Here is a 20,000-nt window from a genome sequence, read left to right as displayed (position 1 = left end):
AGGAGCTAATATCGGAATCTTCACTATTTACGTGACAAGAGTCCGGTAACATTTTATGATTCCTCTCTGCAATCCTCTTCTGATGCCACTCCCACTCCGGTGTCAATGGCGTTGAGAAACTCGAGATCTTTGGCAAATAAGACCTTCATTTTGAACGATCTTTTTCTTTCTCATGAAATAGATTTTTTTATTTGTTACTGAGACTTTGCTTAATGCTGGTGAAATGACTTCTCTTTCCGAACTTTCTCCTCCTGGCTGCAGTTTTTTCAGTACCCCTAGGTCTGTTGGCCGTGGCGGGGGTCTTGCAGTTGTTTTTAAAGACAAATGTAAGTGTAGACTTTCATCTTCTGCACTTTTTAGCACTTTTGAATCTCAGTTAATTACGCTGAATTCTTTTAAATCTGTGTTATGTGTTTTGATTTATAGACCCCCTAACTCTCGTGGGGATTTTATACAGGAGTTCTCTGAATTTTTATCTGGTATTGTCCCTTCTTTTGATAATATTTTAATTTTGGGGGATTTTAATATACATGTGTGTTGCCCCTCAAAGCCCCTGGTCAAAGATTTTCTGAATTTATTAGAGTCGTTGGTCGGGTCCAACTCATGAACGTGGTAATACGCTTGACCTTGTATTATCTCTAGGATTCTCTATTGATAGTGTGAAGATTGTTGATACTGTTTTTTTCTGATCATAAGACTGTTATTTTTGATTCTAACCTTCCTTGTGTTGCTCTGGGTAATACTGTTTCTGCCTCAGTTTCGTCTCGCATCCTCAATCCATGTACAGCTAGTAGTTTTTCAGCTGTTTTTAATGTCTCTCCTTTATTTTCATTGATTGAGTCACACTCTCCCTGTATAGGTTTAGAAGATTTGGTCGATCAGTTTAACTCTTCTTGCTTAGATATTTTAGATGCTGTGGCTCCTGTCAAAGCCAGGGGAAGAAAAGTCAAATTGCAGCCCTGGCTGAACAGTACTACCCGTGCTCTTAGGCAGGAGTGTAGGAGGGCTGAGCGCAAATGGATTAAAAATAAATTACAAGTCTCTTATGAGATTTTGAAGAACAATTTGAAAGAATATCAAAGAGCTGTTAAATTGGCTAGATCAAATAATTTCTCTCTCATTATCTCCAGAAACTGTAATAATTCTAATGTACTTTTCTCTACTGTAAATGCTGTTCTTCATCCTACTGTTACTCCTTCATTCACTCCTTCTGCTGACATGTGTGATGTTTTTATTTGTAAGGTTGATGGAATTAGATCTCTAATTTCATCTGTTGGCAATGATTTTATCGTTTCTGTTGCCCCCCAGAACCAATTGACCAGTTTTATGCTTGTTTCTTTGCAGCAGCTAAACGATATAACTGCTCATATGAAGCCCACCAGGTCTCCTGGTGATGTGCTCCCTTCTTCTCTGTTTAAGCAGGTACTTGATTCAATTGGCCCAAGTATTCTGTCTATTATGAATATTAGTTTATCTGGTGTTGTTCCAGTTAGTTTTAAGCATGCGGTTATTCAGTCCCTTTTTAATAATAAAAAAAAAAAAAACTGCTTAGACCCATTTGACAAGAGTAGTTTTCGCCCGATCTTAAAATTGCCTTTTATTTCTAAGATACTAGAAAAAATTGTGAACGCACAGCTTAATGACTTTTTAATTAGAAATAACATTTCCGACAGATTCCAGTCAGGTTTTAGAGCTGGTCATAGTACAGAATCTGCTCTTTTGAGGGTGTCTAATGATATCCTACGAAGTGTTGATTCTGGAAACCGTGTTGTCTTGCTGTTAGATCTTACGGCGGCATTTGATACGGTTGATCATAAAATTCTCATTGATCGTCTTACAGATCAGGTTGGTATTCAGGGCTTGGCCCTTAAATGGTTCTCTTCCTATTTGAAGGATAGAACTTTTTCAGTCAGTTTAGGGGACTATTCTTCTTCCGTTGCCCCCCTTGTGTGTGGGGTTCCGCAGGGCTCAATACTGGGACCAATTTTATTTTCACTTTATATGCTGCCTCTAGGTTCTATTTTTGATAAATTTGGGATTCAGTATCATCTTTATGCAGATGATTCCTAAATTTATCTACCACTGAAACATGGGCAGGACAGTGCCATTCAGTCTCTTCAAGCATGTTTGGCAGAAGTTAAGTGTTGGCTTGCAAATAACTTTCTCCAATTAAATGAGGATAAGACCGAGATGATTTTATTTGGAAATAGGGGGTGTGTGGATGATGACTGCCTGGGTTTGTTTCCTGGGAAAAAACTGTCTAGCGTGAGGAACCTTGGTGTCATTTTTGACTCTGAGCTTAAATTTGACCGGCAAATCAATGCTGTCGTTAAGAACAGTTTCTTCCATCTTAGATCAATATCTAAATTGAAATCTATTCTTACTTTTAATTAGGGGTGCACCGATCCGACTTTTTCAGTCCCGATACCGATGCCAGGGCTTTGTGTATCTGTCGATATCCGATACCGTTAATGAATTAATAATAAACTGTATACCTTCCACATCATACCTTCCTTCCACCATGTGGAAGACACTATAGGCACCAGACCTTCCTAACTAAACATTAAGACAAAATAACATCGATGTAATGTATTGAATTCTTATTTATTTGTTATTTAAAAAACAATTGTGCATTCAAATCGAAAATATAATGTAATCAAACTTCTTAAAATAAATTTAAATACATAATAATGGGCCATCAATAATGGGCCACCTTTATATAGGTTTATAATGGCTTATTCTACTGTCAGGAGTTCATAGAATATCACAAAAACATGTTAATGTCATCATGTTTACTAAAAGCTTTGATTAAGGGTTTGCTTGGCTCCACAACATTATACAATAACTTTGTATGAAGGGGAATCCATGAAACGGTTACAGAAGCTAAACTATTTGTATTGTGCAAACTGCAAAGTAGTAAAATAAACTCAAATCGAATTAATAGCCTACACATACAAACAACTTTAACACCGTTTCCCTTTCAAAACTAAATAGTTGTAAGCTAGCTAGTACTGTAAAACCACTACCTTGGTCACGGGTAAGTTAGGTTGTAGTGGGGGACTGAACGTAGCTCCGCTGTCAGCCTCCTTCGCTGTTTGAATAACGTTAGCAGGTTGGCGGACGTATTTCAGCGAAGCGAGACACCTTAAATCCAGAGTTTTAATCATTGCTCCGAACCCGTCTTTCTCAACGGTCTGTAGCGGGACCGGAGGTGGATTGCGTTCATAACGTTGCTCCGCTGCATGCTTGAAGTGACAGGTCTCTAAAGTTAGCGCAGTAACGTTAGCACGGCCGAGTAACGTTAGAGCGACGGGCAACAACCGTGGCTAAATTATGTCCGATTTGTTAGAAAGAAAACTACATTGGTTACCCATACGATACAGAATCCATTACAAAGCGCTGTTGTATGTTTTTAAGTCCCTGCATGGTCTAGCCCCTGAGTATGTTACTGATTTAATCAGCCAATGTCAATCCAGCAGATCTCTGCGATCAAATGACCAGTCACTTCTTGTAGTTCCACGAACGCGCTTAAAGTGTAAAGGTGATCGGGCTTTCTCTGTTGCAGCTCCTAGGCTTTGGAATGACCTTCCTCTGTCTGTAAAAACCTGTCCTTCTCTGGGGGGTTTTCAGAGTGCTCTTAAAACTCACTTGTTTTCCTTAGCATTTGATAATGTTTTGTAAGTTGTTTGTTTTGTTTGTATTGTTTTTTTAGGCTTTTATGTTTTTATACCTTATGTACAGCACTTTGGTTCCACTTGTGGTTTTGAAAGTGCTTTATATATAAAAGTTGAGTTGAGTAGGCCAGGGTCTAGGTTAAGCTCGGACCATGCAGCAGCTGAGATGGTCTGTTGTGGCACGTTGGCAGGCCCCCAGGTGTCCTTCCATGTCTTTTCTTCTAATGATAGTGTCGACACAAATAAGGCACTTAAAATGTCCCTCATCCCGGTAGTTTAAAATTGCATCTGCAGAACTGCTCTGACATTTTTTTTTTTTTTTATGTGTACTTATCGGTGCTTCTGAAGTCTGGATGGTATGTTGTATTTGGGCCAAAGGGGGCTGTAATAAAGTTTGCAATATGTGCAGCGTTTGACTGCATGCTTTCCACTGGAAGGAATAATTGAATATTGCACAAGACAGAAAAAAACTGTTACAAATGTTATGGTTATAGGGCATTATTTTTATATATTTATTGGATAATTCATATCGGTCACCTGTCATTGCCACAAGTTATTTCCTGTTACATGTGGAGCTGGCTTGAGAGCCTGCACAGGAAGCGATTCCACCAAGAAGCCCTGCATGCTAACTCCTTTCAGGAAGCTGGGTGGTTGGGAAAGTAGGAAGCTGGTTGAATAAGTGGTCGACTTTAACAGTCCATGAGTTATTTTACTCCCAGTCTTTTGGCATGTTGGGACAGATTTCCTTTCCCTTTTGTAAAGGGGGGTTTCCTGACTGAGAGTCATTTCATTTAACCAAGAGGAATAGGCTATGTAAGGAAAGAGGAAAAATCTGTGTTAAAAGCTGTAGGACTGGGAATCGGCTGGGAAATGTTCCATACTGATAACAATTCTAATGTGATACTAGTTCCTGACAGATACTTTTTTCGATACCAATTTTTTAAGATCCATTTTAACAAAAAGAAATTACAATATTACACATTACGATACTTTTTGTTTTTTTCAGCTGCTTTACACCTACAGTATGTGACACTCACTTTAGTCAAGCCTCTTAAAATACATCAACACACTTGTGAGCCCCATCTCTGCGTAACAGAGTTTTTCCTGCCTGCCTCTACGACGTGTAATGTCGAAAGCCAATCAGCAGCATTGTTTGGTCTTGGTAGAAGCATGCTGCATGCTTATTAGCTCACTGATGCTGATGAGATTTGCTCCTTGGGTATTGAAATTTGGTAATGAATGACGAGGCATTTTTTGATACTAGATACTAAGGAGGCAATTCTGTCTCTGCCTAAAAGTATCGAAATGTGTTACCCAGCCCTGAAAAAGCATATGGGTTGATAGATTGAGAATTCAAAGACCGCAACGTGACAGGGAAAATGTTTTAATAAACAGTCAAGTTAATAATAAACCTAAAAACTAATATCCCTGAATTATTCATCTAATTTTCCCTGCACTGGGAGGATGTTACCCTACCCACTAGACTCTAGTGTAATTGTAAATCCATGACGTAACTTAGTAAAAACGCCACTATGGCCTGAACTGTGAGGTGGTTTCCTGTGACCAAAGTCCCGTGGTTGTCACTGTTTATTTTTCTACACGGGCTCTGCTGAGGGGGGAGGCAGGAATTTCCCTCTGCAACAGTTTTAGATTTGAAACGCCTACTGGAAAAAAAGGAAAACATTTGCGACCTACATTAGCGGGACCTTTTTAGAAGAACACCATTTTCATTTTGGCTGATGGTCCCTTCACTGAATTCCATTAGCCATTGTGTCACAAGCCGGCTCACAGCCTGTGGCAAAAATGAGGGGACACCAACAACAAGTATAGGCCAATCAAAAAGATACTTTATTGTAAACCAAAACTATTAACTTTAAACAAAGAAAAAGGAATGAGATGTGAGAATGTCATAATGTAAGGTGTATGTAAAGTGCATGGATGAGTGAATCTGTATGTGTGTGTAAATGGCTGAGTGGAAACTAAGTAAAACTATAAAGGAACAAACAAAACAGAATCATACCTGGAGGAGCAGAGAGAGAGAGAAGAGTGGTTAGAAGCATTTTAATGGTGCGTTCTTTTTGTCTACCGAAGTTGATCTACGAGTCGTTTTCCGGAGTTACGAACCGGAAGTTGCAAAAAGAATGCCACCGAGGTCGTGTATATACGACTCGTCAAGTCGTCGGAACTCAGAGGACCCAGAGTTCACTTTCAAAGACTGCTACATCGTGCATCACACGTAGTAAACATTGTGGATTTCTACAATTTTAAGCACTTTTGTCGTTGTTGTAACCAAATGAAGAAGTCGTACACACTGTATACTGCTACCTATAGAAATGTCGCTACAGTCTTAGGAGTTAAATACCGCCAAATTAGTTATTTTGTAGCTTGTGCAGCTGAAATTGGCTAGAGACGCTCAGTTGCTATATGACAACTATGGCTTTAAGCAGAGTCTTGAGCAGAAAGCAGAGCAGTAGCCTAATGTTAATCAAAACGTAATTTTTTTTAAATTTTCAAACAGATATATTTGTGTAATATGTCAATAACTGGGTGAATAGAATCCTAAATGTTACTAAAAATGTTACAAAAATCCATCTTTTCTCCGACTCGTAGTATTGTGCGACAAAAAGAACGCAACAACCCGCGGTTATTCGTTTTTCGACATGGACGTGACGTCACACTCAAGCTACTAGTCGCGATTACAAAACAAAAAGAACGCACCATAAATACCCTGAGCCCAGGTGGCTCAAATCACTGACGACCCTCCTCTGCCTGCAGGAGGAACCTCCCCATGCAATGTGTGTGTGTGTGTGTGTGTGTATATATTAGGGGTGGGGGAAAAAATCGATACAGCATAGTATCGCGATATTTTTCGTGGCAATACTGTATCGATACACAGACGGCAAGTATCGATATTTTATGATATATGTGTTGGTGAGTCTGTCTGCTTGACAATCACATTTTGCAGCAATAAAATTGAAGTGAGATGAACAAACGGAGAAATGTATCTTTTTAGATAAAACAGATGTTTACAAAACTGTCCTTTCGGGACATCATTTTAAATTGGGAAAAATCTGAAGTTGGGAAAAAAGGTAATACATTGCAATATATCGCAGAATATTGCAATATGTTTAAAATCGCAATATCGTATCGTGACGTAAGTATCGTGATGATATCGTATCGTGAGGCCTCTGGTGATTCCCACCCCTAGTATATATATATATATATATATATATATATATATATATATATATATATATATATATATATATATATATATATATATATATATATATATATATATTTCGTTCGTTCGTCCCGGTACATTTTTTGGTCCCACTCCGCCGCTGCACTCACGGCTGTATGTTCAGCGGGGAAGTACAACGTCTGCAAACACCGGCTGCCAAGATTCCAATCGTCCGTTATATAGTGAATGGTCAGGCTGGTGAAAGGCTCCATGGTACGGCTTGACCACAGCTCCGTTGTTGTGGCTTAAATCCAAACCAAGTCCAAATAATGAATGTTTCACCGGTCTTTTAGTCATGTTTACTCAAGATGACGCGTTGCAGCTCGTGGCTCTAAACTTCGTGGGTAGATTGCGTCATCAACATGATTTATCGCGATAGTGCAATATAATTAAAATCTCTATCGTAGGCCAATTTTGTATCGTTTATATTGCATATCGTCTATCGCCCATCCCTACCCTGACCACAGGGGACAGCAGAGAGAAATGAGACAGTGACTGAGAGGGTGGAGTGGGGTAGGCAGGGCAATTTCTATTCATAAGATAATTAGAAAAGCAAAGACACCTTTCTACTGACTCTGAAATACACCAAAAGAAACACGCCCAGGGTTCCTGCTAATCTGCATGAACATGCCTTAGCCATGGTGCAATGGGGACAACAGATGTGGCTAATACAGCGCTACAGGGACACAGGAAGCATAGCTCATCCTCGCAGTGGCAGACTACGTGTAACGCCTGCATAGGATCAATACATCTGAATCTCACACCTGCAGGACAGGTACAGGATGGCAACAACAACCGCAAGAACTGACCAGTCTGGTGCTGTACATAAGGAGATGCACTGCAGTACTCAGTGGAACTAGTGGCCACACCAGATACTGTAGACTACTTTTGATTTTGACCCTTTATTCAAGTCATATGTCTGTGAAAACCTTTTAATATTCATACAAATATCTGCATATGTTAAGATTGCTTGAAATATAGAAGCAGTTGAAAGTAACAGGATGGTTCTTTTTTGCTGAGTGTATGTGTATATATACACTCACCTAAAGGATTATTAGGAACACCATACTAATACTGTGTTTGACCCTATGGATTAATTTCACAAAGACAAAAACACTCTGGACTTCAAGGCTGGATGCAAAACCTTCTGTAAGGGCAAGGAAAACAAAGAAAACACTTTTAGCTCAAAGACCCTAGGTTTCGACAATTTATAATTATTAAGTTATAAAGTTATGAATCAGAAGTGCCGTTTGGCGTTGTATACAACATTCTCGACCTCAGAAGGGGTTAAAAGGCCCAAACTGGTATATGTTGACTATAGCGCCCCCCTAATGGCCAATCTTTGCCAAATTTGGTACAGAACCTCAGAGCGGTATGCCGAACGAGCATCACAAGTTTCGTTGAAAATGTGGCGGTTAACAGTTCATCTCCATGCATATAAAGACTACCTTTAACAATTCTCTACAATAAACAAACTTCTTAACCCCCCCTGACCACAGGCGACAGCAGAGAGGTGACTGAGAGGGTGGAGGGGGGGTAGGCGGAGGTGGTTGAAAGAGCAGGGGAGGTGGTCAGGTTGTTGGAAATGGCGTCATAGGCGCTGATTTAGTTTTCAGCCGCACGCCCTTTAAAAAAAATAATAATAATTGTTTGCATTTCAAAACCTTAAGGAATGGACGGTGTCCCACGCGGACACAAACCGTAAATTAGACTTTCAACTCAGAACATCGCCACTTCTCACAAATACAGATAGGATTGGAGATGAGAAGATTAACTGGCACGTTGAAGCAGCTTTGTGGGAAATTAAGAATCAATGCCACCAACATAACCAATCACACTATGACAGTCGCTCCGCTTAGCACCAACTTCAGTGTTTAATTTTAAATGAATGTAGCCTACTGGTTTCCGTGGGTGCTCGAGCTCTGGTGCACCCATGGTATCGGCACCTATGAATCGTGTTGCTTTTGGATTGGAAAAAGTGAGAGAAAAGCATTGCATTTGTCCACTGTGAAGGTTGTAGAAACTTTGTCAGGTGGGTTAAGAAGTTTTATTGTAGAAAACCAGGGGAGCACGCAAAAACCAAAACGTCATGGTAGGAGGTAAACCTCAGTAAATATGAAGAAGTGTGAGCTGCAAGGGCTGTGGAACATTCCCATTGCAAATATGCCATTAACATTGATTGAGTAAAAGGGACAAAAAATGTCTACGTTTATTATAGCGCCCCCTAACGGCCGATCTTTGCCTAATTTGGTACAGAGCCTCAGAGCAGCATGCCAAACGGGCATCACAAGTTTCGTGTTGATGGCTTTTATTGTGGCAGAGATATTGCAATTGCAAATTTCCCATTTAAATGCATCGAGTTATTGGCCAAAACAAAAACGTTAGTTATAACGCCCTCTAAAGGCCGATTTTTGCCGGATTTGGTACAGAGCATCGTGGTGTGATGTTGAATAAGGATCTCAAATTCTTTGCTGATAACATTTAATTTGGCCGAGAGATGATGTATGTGGTAGCTAGCTAGGAAAACTTGTTTGGTCGTCAAATGCGCATACTTTAACGTAGCAGAATTCTTTGCGTAACTTTTGGTCAGGTCTATGTGGAGATGCTATCTACAAGGTTTCGTGCAAATCGGTCTTATGGCCTAGGAAGAGTTAGAAACTTAGTTTTGCGCGATGTTGCGAAAAAACTTTTCAGCGGAAATGGGCGTGGCCTATATCATGTGATTCAGTTGAATCCAGGGAACACGTCCATGTAAGAATTTCTAATGTGCCATGTGTAATGTGGGAGTTAAAGACAAAAACCATTATAGCGCCACCTAGTGGTCCACATGTGTAATTTTTGGTAGGTGTGGTCCATGGCCCATTGTCCATCTACCCTGTAAATTTAAAGTTGTTCACATTAGTGTAAGTGGTAAATTTAGACATGGGTCCCATAGGCCAGACCCACTTTGACCCCTCAGTACCCCACTCTAGAGTTGGCCTCACGAGTGTCTCTAGATGGCACCCATCAAATTTCGTAAAAATCGGATGAGCCGTTCATGAGACATAAACTTTTTGTACTTGTAGCGCCCCCTAGTGACCAATTTTCGTAAAACGCGTGGGGGACCTCCATAGGGTCATGGCAAAGTAGAAACTAAAGTTTGGCGTTGATGGCATTTATTTTAGCCGAGATACTGCAGAGTTTGTTTTCATAGTTAGCTACACAAATTAGTTTGTGCGTTATATGCGCAATTTTTATCGTATACAAATTCTTTTCAGAACTTTTTGTCAGGTCAGTCTGGCGATGCTACGGTCCACGTTTCGTGCAGATCGGTCGCACGATCTAAGGAGTTCGAAAAAGTAGTTTTTTTTATAAATCTAAGGCGCAAATGGGTGTGGCCTATATCACGTGATTCAGTTGGATCCAGGGAAAGTGTAGATGTATGGATTTTGAATATCGGGTGTACGGTGTGGGACTTATAGGGCCAAACGCATTTTTTCTGCTATAGCGCCAAGTGGGTCAACCCTTGCGACTGAGGTCCTTGCGGAGTTGTGGACCAGTCCTGAAAATGGCAACCCCCCACCATGTACGGTTTAGGCTGTAGTTGGAGTTTTATGCAGAGAAGAATAATGGAAAATAATGAAAATAAAAATAATCCTTAGAAAAACAATAGGGTTCCGCGCTCCGCTGGAGATGTGAACCGCGTTGCCTTGCAACACGTGGTTCCCATGCCCCCTCGGGCTTAGACCCCTAAAAAGGAAAAGACAATTACGTAATAGTTGTTACAGGCCTCGCTCAGATAAGGGTGCACACTGTGTTTGTCAGATTGCAGCATTGGTCACAGCACATCAGGTTTGTTTGATTTTACCGACTGTTAGTGAATGAGTATGTGTGTCTCAGTTGCTATTTGTATCCTGGCGCTGCGTCACGTCTAAAAAAATAACTCCTGTACAGGATGTGTGAGTGTTACGCATCTACAGGTTAGTATCGTTAATGTTTATGTATTAACATTTGGTATCGTGAACCAATATACACACACGCACGCGCACTTCCACCCAAAAGCAGGCAGGGGAAGTTAGTTCAGAAACTCTCCCTCCCTCTGCACTGTTTATATTTGCTTTCACTTACCCTTAAACCATTTCCTGCACTATGAATGGAGGGGTGTTCACTATTTTTCAGCACTTTGTTTAGGTTGTTCCAAATCCAATATTTGACTAACCTGATGTCTGTACTATGAAGCAAGATCAACATGCCCTGGATTTATTTCAGTTAACTGAAATAGGCCTCCTCTAAGCTAACAGCGGGCCCTATAAATTGGGTCACGACAGTGGTTAACAAACATCTACCAGAGCTTTATTATTGAGCCCAAATAACTTCTAGGCTACGAAGCAGCTCGATTGGTTGGGGTTAGGCATTGACCTCGAGTGGTTAAGGTTAGGATAGTTGATTGGTCAGGGGATAGGATCTGAACAATATCGGGTTACGTTACCTTGCGTAAGCATGGACGCCTGGCCAATAGTAGTGTGTGAATTCTATTGAAGGGCGGGTCTTGCCTAAAAGCTGCGTGGGTTCCATAATAATGCACCACAGCCGCATATTTTACATAAGAAGAGCAAACTATAATTCTCGCTGCTTCCTAAAACGGGAAGGAAAGCTGCCAAAAAATAGCAAATGCTGTAAATGCGTAAATTACAAGGCTTATCGATATCCCTTCCCCATCAGTCAGGCACAAGATCTGACCCTAATTACATGATTTCCATAAACTGTTGTTGCTTTAGCCTACTATTTCAGTTGCAACCCTGGCAGCGGTAAGCAAACGTGAGAGAAAAAGAATTCAAACAGATGTGCGCGTCGGCAACACACTGCTTAGGAAGCCGACAAATAGCCTATAGGCCTACGTAATTCCCTCTGCTGAAAATCTATATCTTTCATAAAGATACCCATCAGGGAATGTTAACAGGGTTGTCGGTCTTAACTTTCACGAGCGCACCTCTCTTTCGCTCTCACCGAGCTCCACCGGATCTTCTAAGAACAGTGACGCTGTTAACAATAGAGTATTGATTGGTCATTAGGCGCTGCTTTAACACCGGTTGATCTCTTATCTCCAACATAACCTGTTCCCGAGCAGGTTAGGTGTTCAGCATAACTTACATGGCGATTTAACCCGGTAACAAGTGATCCACCGTCCATGATACACAAAACCCCGGGTTGAACCTGAAGTTCCCTCGTTAATGCCAAATCTTGCTTCATATTACAGACCGTTGTTCTTGTATTGGGTGTGTGTGTAAACATTACCAGTAAACAGCTAAAAGAGGAGCCAGTGATCTCTAAAACTGCAATTCCTGTTTACTTTACCGTTTCCTGGTTCCACTTTTTGACCACAGCATGCCTTTTGCCAATCTTTAATCCGTCAAACAAATGGAGGGTTTTTTCACCTGTAGGCACGTAATACTAGTCAAAGAGTAATCTTAAAAGGAAAGGAGATTTCCTAAGTGTCTGACCTGTTCTGCGTAGAGTCATGTGTGTCATTTGAAGTGCAAGTCACAGTTGACATACAAAGAGTAACTAATGGCAGACAACTTGCACTACACTCTAGGCATATTTTTTATTTATTCAGAAATTAGAAATTTACTATGGAAGTTTTGGATTTAGGTACCTTGAAAGTGCTTGAAAAGTGCTGGAATATTACTCCTAAAAAGCTGAACTGATTTAAGGCTGAGGTAGAGGCTGATTGGCAGGATGATTTAAGAGACGATCCCACAAATACCAGAACGAAACTCAATTAGTGACTGATTTCACATTACAAAGGGTCACACAATTTGAGGGTCAGGTTTTTTTGTTTTTTTTTTAAATGGACTTCTTGGTTTTCTACCACAAATATACCTTATGTTATATTTTAATATATTTATATTTTATCCCAATATTTTAACTTTTTAAATGAACTTTTTTTTATACAAATGTGATGATCCCTGTTGGATGGAAGTCTTAAGATTTTCATTGCCAATGACTGCTTCTCTGTAATTGTTGTGCATAAGACAATAATGAACTTGAAACCTCCTTGTCTCATGCTTGGCTAGTCCCTTTCACGCTCTTATTAGATTTGTTATTCCAATGTCGTTACCCTCAACTGCCTAGTAACAATTTCTCCATGCAATGTCAGTGAAAGTCCAAATGATCACCTTTGTACCACTTGTTCATTCTCTTTCGCTCTCTCTGTGTGTCAGGTTCAGGCTCAGGTGTGCAGCTCCCTGGCTGTTGCCCAGGCGCTAGCAGATGACGTGGACTGCCACGTGTTTCCCTTCAGAGACTTCGGAAAAGGGCGGATCAAGAAGCTAAAAATCAGCCCTGACGCATTCATACAGATTTGCTTACAGCTGGCATACTACAGGGTAACGCTTTGACAGGCACGCACTCAAAACACACACACTGTAGAGTGGAGTTGGTATGGTGGCAGAAAGGTATATTTTATTCATGCATTTTCATTAACTGGATTGTAAAACAGTATGTGGCTGGAGCTGACCAGCCAGTTCTGAAACACACAGTGAAACAAAGAATAGAGTAGGTTCACCCTGGTCAGGCACATACAGCATACTGGGTTTTAACACTTAGTAAATCACTCTAATAGAATTTGTGTGCACTTCTACTCTGACTGAGCGGTATCAAAAAGATGTGCACAGGTTAGATTTGTATTCCACAGAATTTGCTCTAGGTTGTGGCCACAAGCCTGACTTGTTTTTATCAACTTCAAAGTCTTCCATTGGGTCTCTACCATGACCACCTTCTTCCTCCTCCTCCCCCCAGGATCGTGGGGGTTTCTGTCTGACTTACGAGGCGTCAATGACACGTCTGTTCAGGGAGGGCCGAACGGAGACTGTGAGATCCTGCTCCAACGAGAGCTGCGCCTTTGTCAAAGCTCTAGAGGATGGAGAGGTACTGATACATTTTCAAAAGCCTGAAATTGGAGCCAAGATATAGGTGCATAAGTCTGGTTTTCTCTCAGACCACTTGAATTACAATATGCTAAAGGATTATCTAGATTTTCTTTTTTTTCCAAAAACAAATTGCCAACCACAGCTTTCAAATTGAAAGCTCAGACAATGTTTTTAACTCGTCATGCTGACCCCCATTATCCATCTGAACTCCAGAACAAAATCACTATTATATACAGTAAAAAGATTGCAGTAATAAAAATTGGCTCAGACTATAAGTCTGTTTTGCACTGCGTTTCTGGTAAATCTCAAGCGTATGGGTGATTTGTAGGTGATTCTATTTTCAGGGGTGTTAGTAAAAGTGTGATTTGGTTCGACAGGAAGCAGAGCAATGCAGGCATCTCTTCCGGCTGGCTTCAGAGAGGCACCAGAATCTTTATCGAATGGCGATGACTGGAGCTGGAATTGACCGACACCTCTTCTGTCTGTATGTGGTGTCCAAATACTTGGGGGTGGACTCCCCCTTCCTCAAAGAGGTAAGCCTTTGCTTTTGTTCAGTGTTAACCTTGCCATTTTAGTCTTTTCTGATTGTCCCAGTGACTAGACAAAATATGATCTCTGGTATAATATATTCACCTCCTTCTCTTGTCCTCTTTTGCACTTCCAGGTTTTGTCTGAGCCTTGGCGTCTCTCCACTAGTCAGACCCCGGTTCAGCAGATGGAGCTGTTCGACCTGAAGAACCACCCCGACTTCATATCGCTGGGCGGAGGGTTCGGACCGGTGAGTGACACACACTCCTGTAGTTGTAAATGTGAACAGCAAGAACATAAATAATAATTAGGTGGCTGCATATATGAAAAAGAAACACCTAACCCTAAAAAAATTCTAACAAAAGGTTTCTCAGCTGTCTTTTGTAGTATTAAGTGTCCTTAATAACATACAAAAAGTTAACAAAACTTTGACCACTAGAAAGGTGTTATTTTCAAGATGGTGTCCAAGGTGGGCAGGAAGCCCTTAAAATATCCCAACTCATTCATTATTTGACCTAGCCAAGTAATCTTGGTGTCTAATCCCTGGGTCTATCAGGGCTCCAGACTGACCAAATGGTCGCATTTTGCGTCCAAAATTTGAGTGTGTGCGACTGAATTTTACATCCAGTCTAGGGCTGAAACGATTCCTCGAATAATTCGATTACAAAAAATCCTTGAAGCAAAATTATTTGCCTCGAAGCTTCGTTAAATCAATGTAATTAAGGTTGTACGGCTCACTGTGTTTCCGCACGGAGGACTATTACTAGCGCACAAGTTGACTCTTCTGTGGACACAAGACTGACGGCCCAGATTACAAATGAAGGAAGACGAAAATAGCGAGAGAAAACAACAAAGGTTGGGATCATTTTATGCTGCAAACATGCTGCAACATCATCTCTGTAACAAACCGTCTACTCATCCATTCCTCGGAGCGAACCCGACACAAGGTAACTAACGTCTGCTGCTCTCGTCCACCGCGCTGTTTTACACAACCAGCATGCTACTCTGCTAATAGCCATGTTTTACCAACAAGCTAAAACGAAAGCTGTCGGTTTGTAGTTTAATGGTTTATTAGTTTGCTACTAATCTTTGGAAACTTAGCTGCTGCCGGAGACAAACCGGCTCCTCCCCCCAGCATGGCTACTTAATATGCATGTGACGTAATATTCCGGTGACGTCTGCATTCTTTATTCTTTCTCCTCACTGTGTATTAGGCTTCTGAAAATGTGTCCCCCAGAACAGTGTAGTTGAATAGCCCTGCTGTAAGCTTGGTACAGTCACATTTACCCTCTGGTTAGTGAACAGCTCTTTTGCATATCCAGTGTAAAGAGCCAGAAGCAAGAAGAGGAAGGGGGCGAAAAATATTACATTTGGGTGTTAAACGTTGAAATTTCGGTACCTGAGAGCACGTAAGCGCAAGCTTATCTGTCCTATCTGAAAATTGACAGAAAGCAGAGCTCCGATACAAACACACACACTCGCACACACGCAGAGCTGCAGACGATGCAAACTATGTCGGCTCTGCAGTTTGTTGAAGTCACAGTGAGTCACAGAAATGCTGATAAAGTGGTTTCAGGTGTGGTTAGTTTTTCATAACTTCATGCAGACAGTGTTTGCTGCGATATGATATTAATGGCAAGCTGAAAGCGGTCGTGGTTCTGTTGATGTTACACTTCCTTGGAGACGAGCAGCCAGGCACAACAGTGGTTTCTACGCCCTGGTGACTGACTGACAGGCTGAGGTTGTAAGGCAAGGCAACTTTATTTCTACAGCACCTTTCAGCAACAAGGCAATTCAAAGTGCTTTACATTAAACATTAAAGAGAAATTAAAAACTGTCATGATGAAAATAAAATGGGCTAAAAAATAATACACAAATACAATAATAAACAAAATATATATATTTTTTTTTTTACGGTCATGACAGCGATGGGGCTGTCAGTTTACCTTTAATGTTGCATCTTCAAAAGTGACACTGAATTTGAAACAGCACATTGTAATTTCTGCATTTATTATCAAATTATTAGTAATACAGTGGAAATTAGTAGAAATGTGAATATTTGGTTAGCATGTTGATTTACGGTGTGTGCCCCTAAATTTTCTGGTTGTGCCCTTTAAAATTTTCAGTTGGGGGCCACTGTGCTCCTAGTGAAAAAAGTTAGTCTGGAGTTAGTCTATGAATCCATTGGACTTGTCTAAATTGCACTGACATGATTACATTTTTTGCTAAAACACAGACTTGACATTCAATGTGAAAGTTATTGCACCCAAAATAAACTTAAATTAAGTTGTATAACTTTGATCATAAAAAACTCTGAATCAGCCTGAACAGAGGCCTGTGTGTGTTAACCCTCTAAAGTGGTCACTCCTTTCAATTTGAATAAGGTAATACATATGTAATGCATCCTCTATAGATGTTTTTGAGTATAAAGGTGGGATTATACTAAACTCAGCAAAACTAAATTCACAATTTTTAGCAATTCAGAAGATGGTGGAAGGGAATACTGACATTTGATATTGCTTACCTTATTGAAATGTTGGACTGTCTGCCAATATTTGCCGCTGGGCACTACAACTACCTGAAATCAGCATATTTCTACCTCCAAGAAATGTGCCTACTTGAGACCAGACCAGTGTTGGATGTAACGGCGTTTAAGCATAACGGCGTTACTAACGGCGTTATTTTTTCAGTAACTGAGTAATCTAATTAATTACTTTTCCCATCGTTGCAACGCTGTTATCGTTACTGAGAATGTAAAGCGGCGCGTTACTACAATTTGGTTGAATGAAGCGTGAGGTGTCAGGCTTTGGCTGCACACCAGCTGCCGGGAGAGAGAAGGGGTGGGGATGATGACACCGTTGCAAATGCAATGATGATTGGCTGGGTGGGCGGATGCCTTGCTCACGCCGTCTCACCGCACGCTCTGACTACCACTAAACACAAGACAGCGACAATGGCGACGAGCCAGGGAAATTCAAAGGTAGCGTTCTCGAACTGGAAGTACCGGCAATACTTCTCGCTCATTGAAATCAAAGACAAGAATGTTTATGTAACATGCACGCTACGCCCAGGGAAAAAGACTTTAATTATCCACGTCTGCCCCAAGCAACTCAAATCTTATGAAGCCCCTTACATCAACACATGCTAACACGACACTTGTTGCTGCTGCTAACCCAACCCCAAATGCAGCTAGCATGACCTCCAGCAAAGGAGACGGAGCCACTCTGTTAAAACAAGCAACGCTCGATTTTACGGGTCAGCAACAGGTGACCAAGGCCGAGCTGAACACATTGATTGCAAGGTATGTTGTTGAAAACATGCTACCCCTGTCCACTGCGGAGTCTGAGTCATTCAGAGCTATCCTAAATATCAAATGTTCTAAAATACTGTATATAGTGTTTTTATTCTTCAATCACTTAATATAAACATCTTTGACGTTAAAGATGTTATAGAACGTAATAGCGTTATAGAACATAAAAAATAGCGTCACAGTTACTTTGCTGAGTAACTAATTACTTTTACAATGTGGTAACTGAGTTACTAACTCAATTACTTTTTGGGAGAAGTAATTTGTAACTAACTAATTACTTTTTTAAAGTAAGATGACCAACACTGGACCAGACACCCCTGATGTATATGACAAGTTTTCCAGGGGTATTCCATGTGATCTGCCACAGCAACCAGTACTGGGCAGGCCTTCGCTCTGACCTTGTCATTGAGCAGACATTAATGCAATCCTTGAAAAGCAGTGGAGGCTTGACCCACAGAAGTGGAATGACTGACGAAATGCGAGCATTGTGGACCATGTCTGCACCCATCTACACCATCACATCTGAATACAACGCCACGCAGGAATTCAATGACCTCCCCTACGTGACCAGCGAGCAGCACTGAGAATCCTCAGAAGCAAGGATGAAAAGAGGTCATTCTGATCTAGAAAAGATCAAGGAAAAGCTTAGCATTCGCACACCATTCTCTCCAGGCCCATCTCTGAGAAACATTGTTGCCCAGGAGGATGTGAAGGTGCATGAGTTTGAGACTGTTGGCAATGAGATCATTGAAAAGATGAATGGAAAACCCGTGTTTTTAATATCCTTCAAACGGAAAGACCGGGCAAAAACCCTTGCAGATGACTGAATCATTGGTCCTGCTTTGCTGTTCCAATGGTTCCTAATCGTGTAGAAAACTGGACAGTTTTCACTGGAAGATGTAATGAGCTGTGAGCTCTGCTAGTTTCTTGCAGCCCTGTTCAAAGCCAAGGAAATCTTCCGTAAGCCAACAAACTCCAAACAGCGCAGGCAGTCACTGAGTTCTCAAGCAAGAAATCTAACAAAACTGTCCTGGATTCCATCCCACCAACTGAGCATTATGTCCTTGACAGTGGCTCCCTGGTTCACCGCTTGGCATGGAAAAAGGGTGCCAGTTACAGTGCCATTGCAGACTTTACCATATTCCATTATGGTAAAGCAACGTCGCTTTTGATGGTTATAGCAAAGGTCCTTCTATCAAAGACAATATGCATCAGAGAGGTGGTGAAAACACTCACCCCATCGTTAACTTCAATGCAGAGACTGAGTTTGTGGGAAGAAAGGATGATTTCCTTTCCAGATCTTGCAACAATAGGGGACGTATCAATCTTATGACGAGGAGCTGGAGAAGAAGGGCTGCACGGTTATCAATACATCAGGTGATGCAGATGTGGACATTGTCATTATTCTCCTCTACTATGATGAGATGAACATAAGAGGCCCAGTGTTTCCCACACATAGACTGTGTGGGGGTGCACCTCACTATCAACACTGGTCGCCACACATTGCGTTTTGTTATACTTTTTATTTTATTTTTTTTAACACACACACACACACACAGCTCCACCCACCGTGCACACAGCGTCTGTCTCCATAACGGAGAGAAGATGGCTGGTCGAAATTCACAAGTTCAGGAAAGGTTGGCATCTATCTCGTGAACACCTTTACACAATCGCACATTAAAAAGTGCTATAAAAATATTTTATATTCTGAATACAATGTTGTCCATGTGTTAATGTTGGAGTCCCGACCCGACTCTTAGCAAACAAGCGACTGCGCCTGCTTTAGAAAGTTAACTAGTCGCAATTTTGCGGTAAAATGCAGTTGGGTTGTCAAGGTCAAAACACTATATAGCAGCTGTGAATCAAATAAACATATTATACATAATGTTATGTCATTTTTTACTCTTACACTGAATGACTGCTGCTTCAATCCAGAGGAGTATTAAAGTATTTTCCGCGACTGAAAAAGCACACGTTGAGGATAAGGTCCAGCCTGAACCACAGGTTCCCCCGCCACAAATTGCTTTCCAATCTGTGGGAAACTTTGGAGGCTATCTATTTTCGTTCAGAATTAGAAAGCAATTTTTGGCGGGGGAATACTTTCGGACACGCTGTTGGATGTTGTCCTCCTCTCCTACTTCAATGCCTAACAAATCTATCTCTTTCTTTCCCTGACCCTGTCTTTCACTGGTTGAAGCCTGAAAATATTGTAAACGAATATATAACCTAACTAATTACACTGGTCGGACTGCAGTGTTTCCCACTGATTAGAAAGCAATTTGTGGCGGGGCGGGGGTACTGTCCTCCTCTCCTACTTCAATGCCTTATCTATC

At 41.1% G+C, this 20,000-nt stretch overlaps 1 protein-coding gene across 1 annotated transcript in view; it reads left to right on the top strand.

Moving 5' to 3' along the window:
* Nucleotides 1-20,000, top strand: part of cpt1a2b (carnitine palmitoyltransferase 1A2b) — a 63,205-nt gene that overhangs the window by 32,535 nt on the left and 10,670 nt on the right. The window contains exons 14-17 of the mRNA XM_039825041.1: nt 13,122-13,286; nt 13,699-13,827; nt 14,207-14,362; nt 14,494-14,607. Coding sequence (XP_039680975.1) covers nt 13,122-13,286; nt 13,699-13,827; nt 14,207-14,362; nt 14,494-14,607 — 564 coding nt within the window. The remainder of the gene's footprint in view (nt 1-13,121; nt 13,287-13,698; nt 13,828-14,206; nt 14,363-14,493; nt 14,608-20,000) is intronic.

Source organism: Perca fluviatilis, chromosome 15, assembly GCF_010015445.1.
Source record: "Perca fluviatilis chromosome 15, GENO_Pfluv_1.0, whole genome shotgun sequence".
Lineage (NCBI taxonomy): Eukaryota > Metazoa > Chordata > Actinopteri > Perciformes > Percidae > Perca > Perca fluviatilis.
This window is presented reverse-complemented; position numbering and strand designations above follow the sequence as displayed.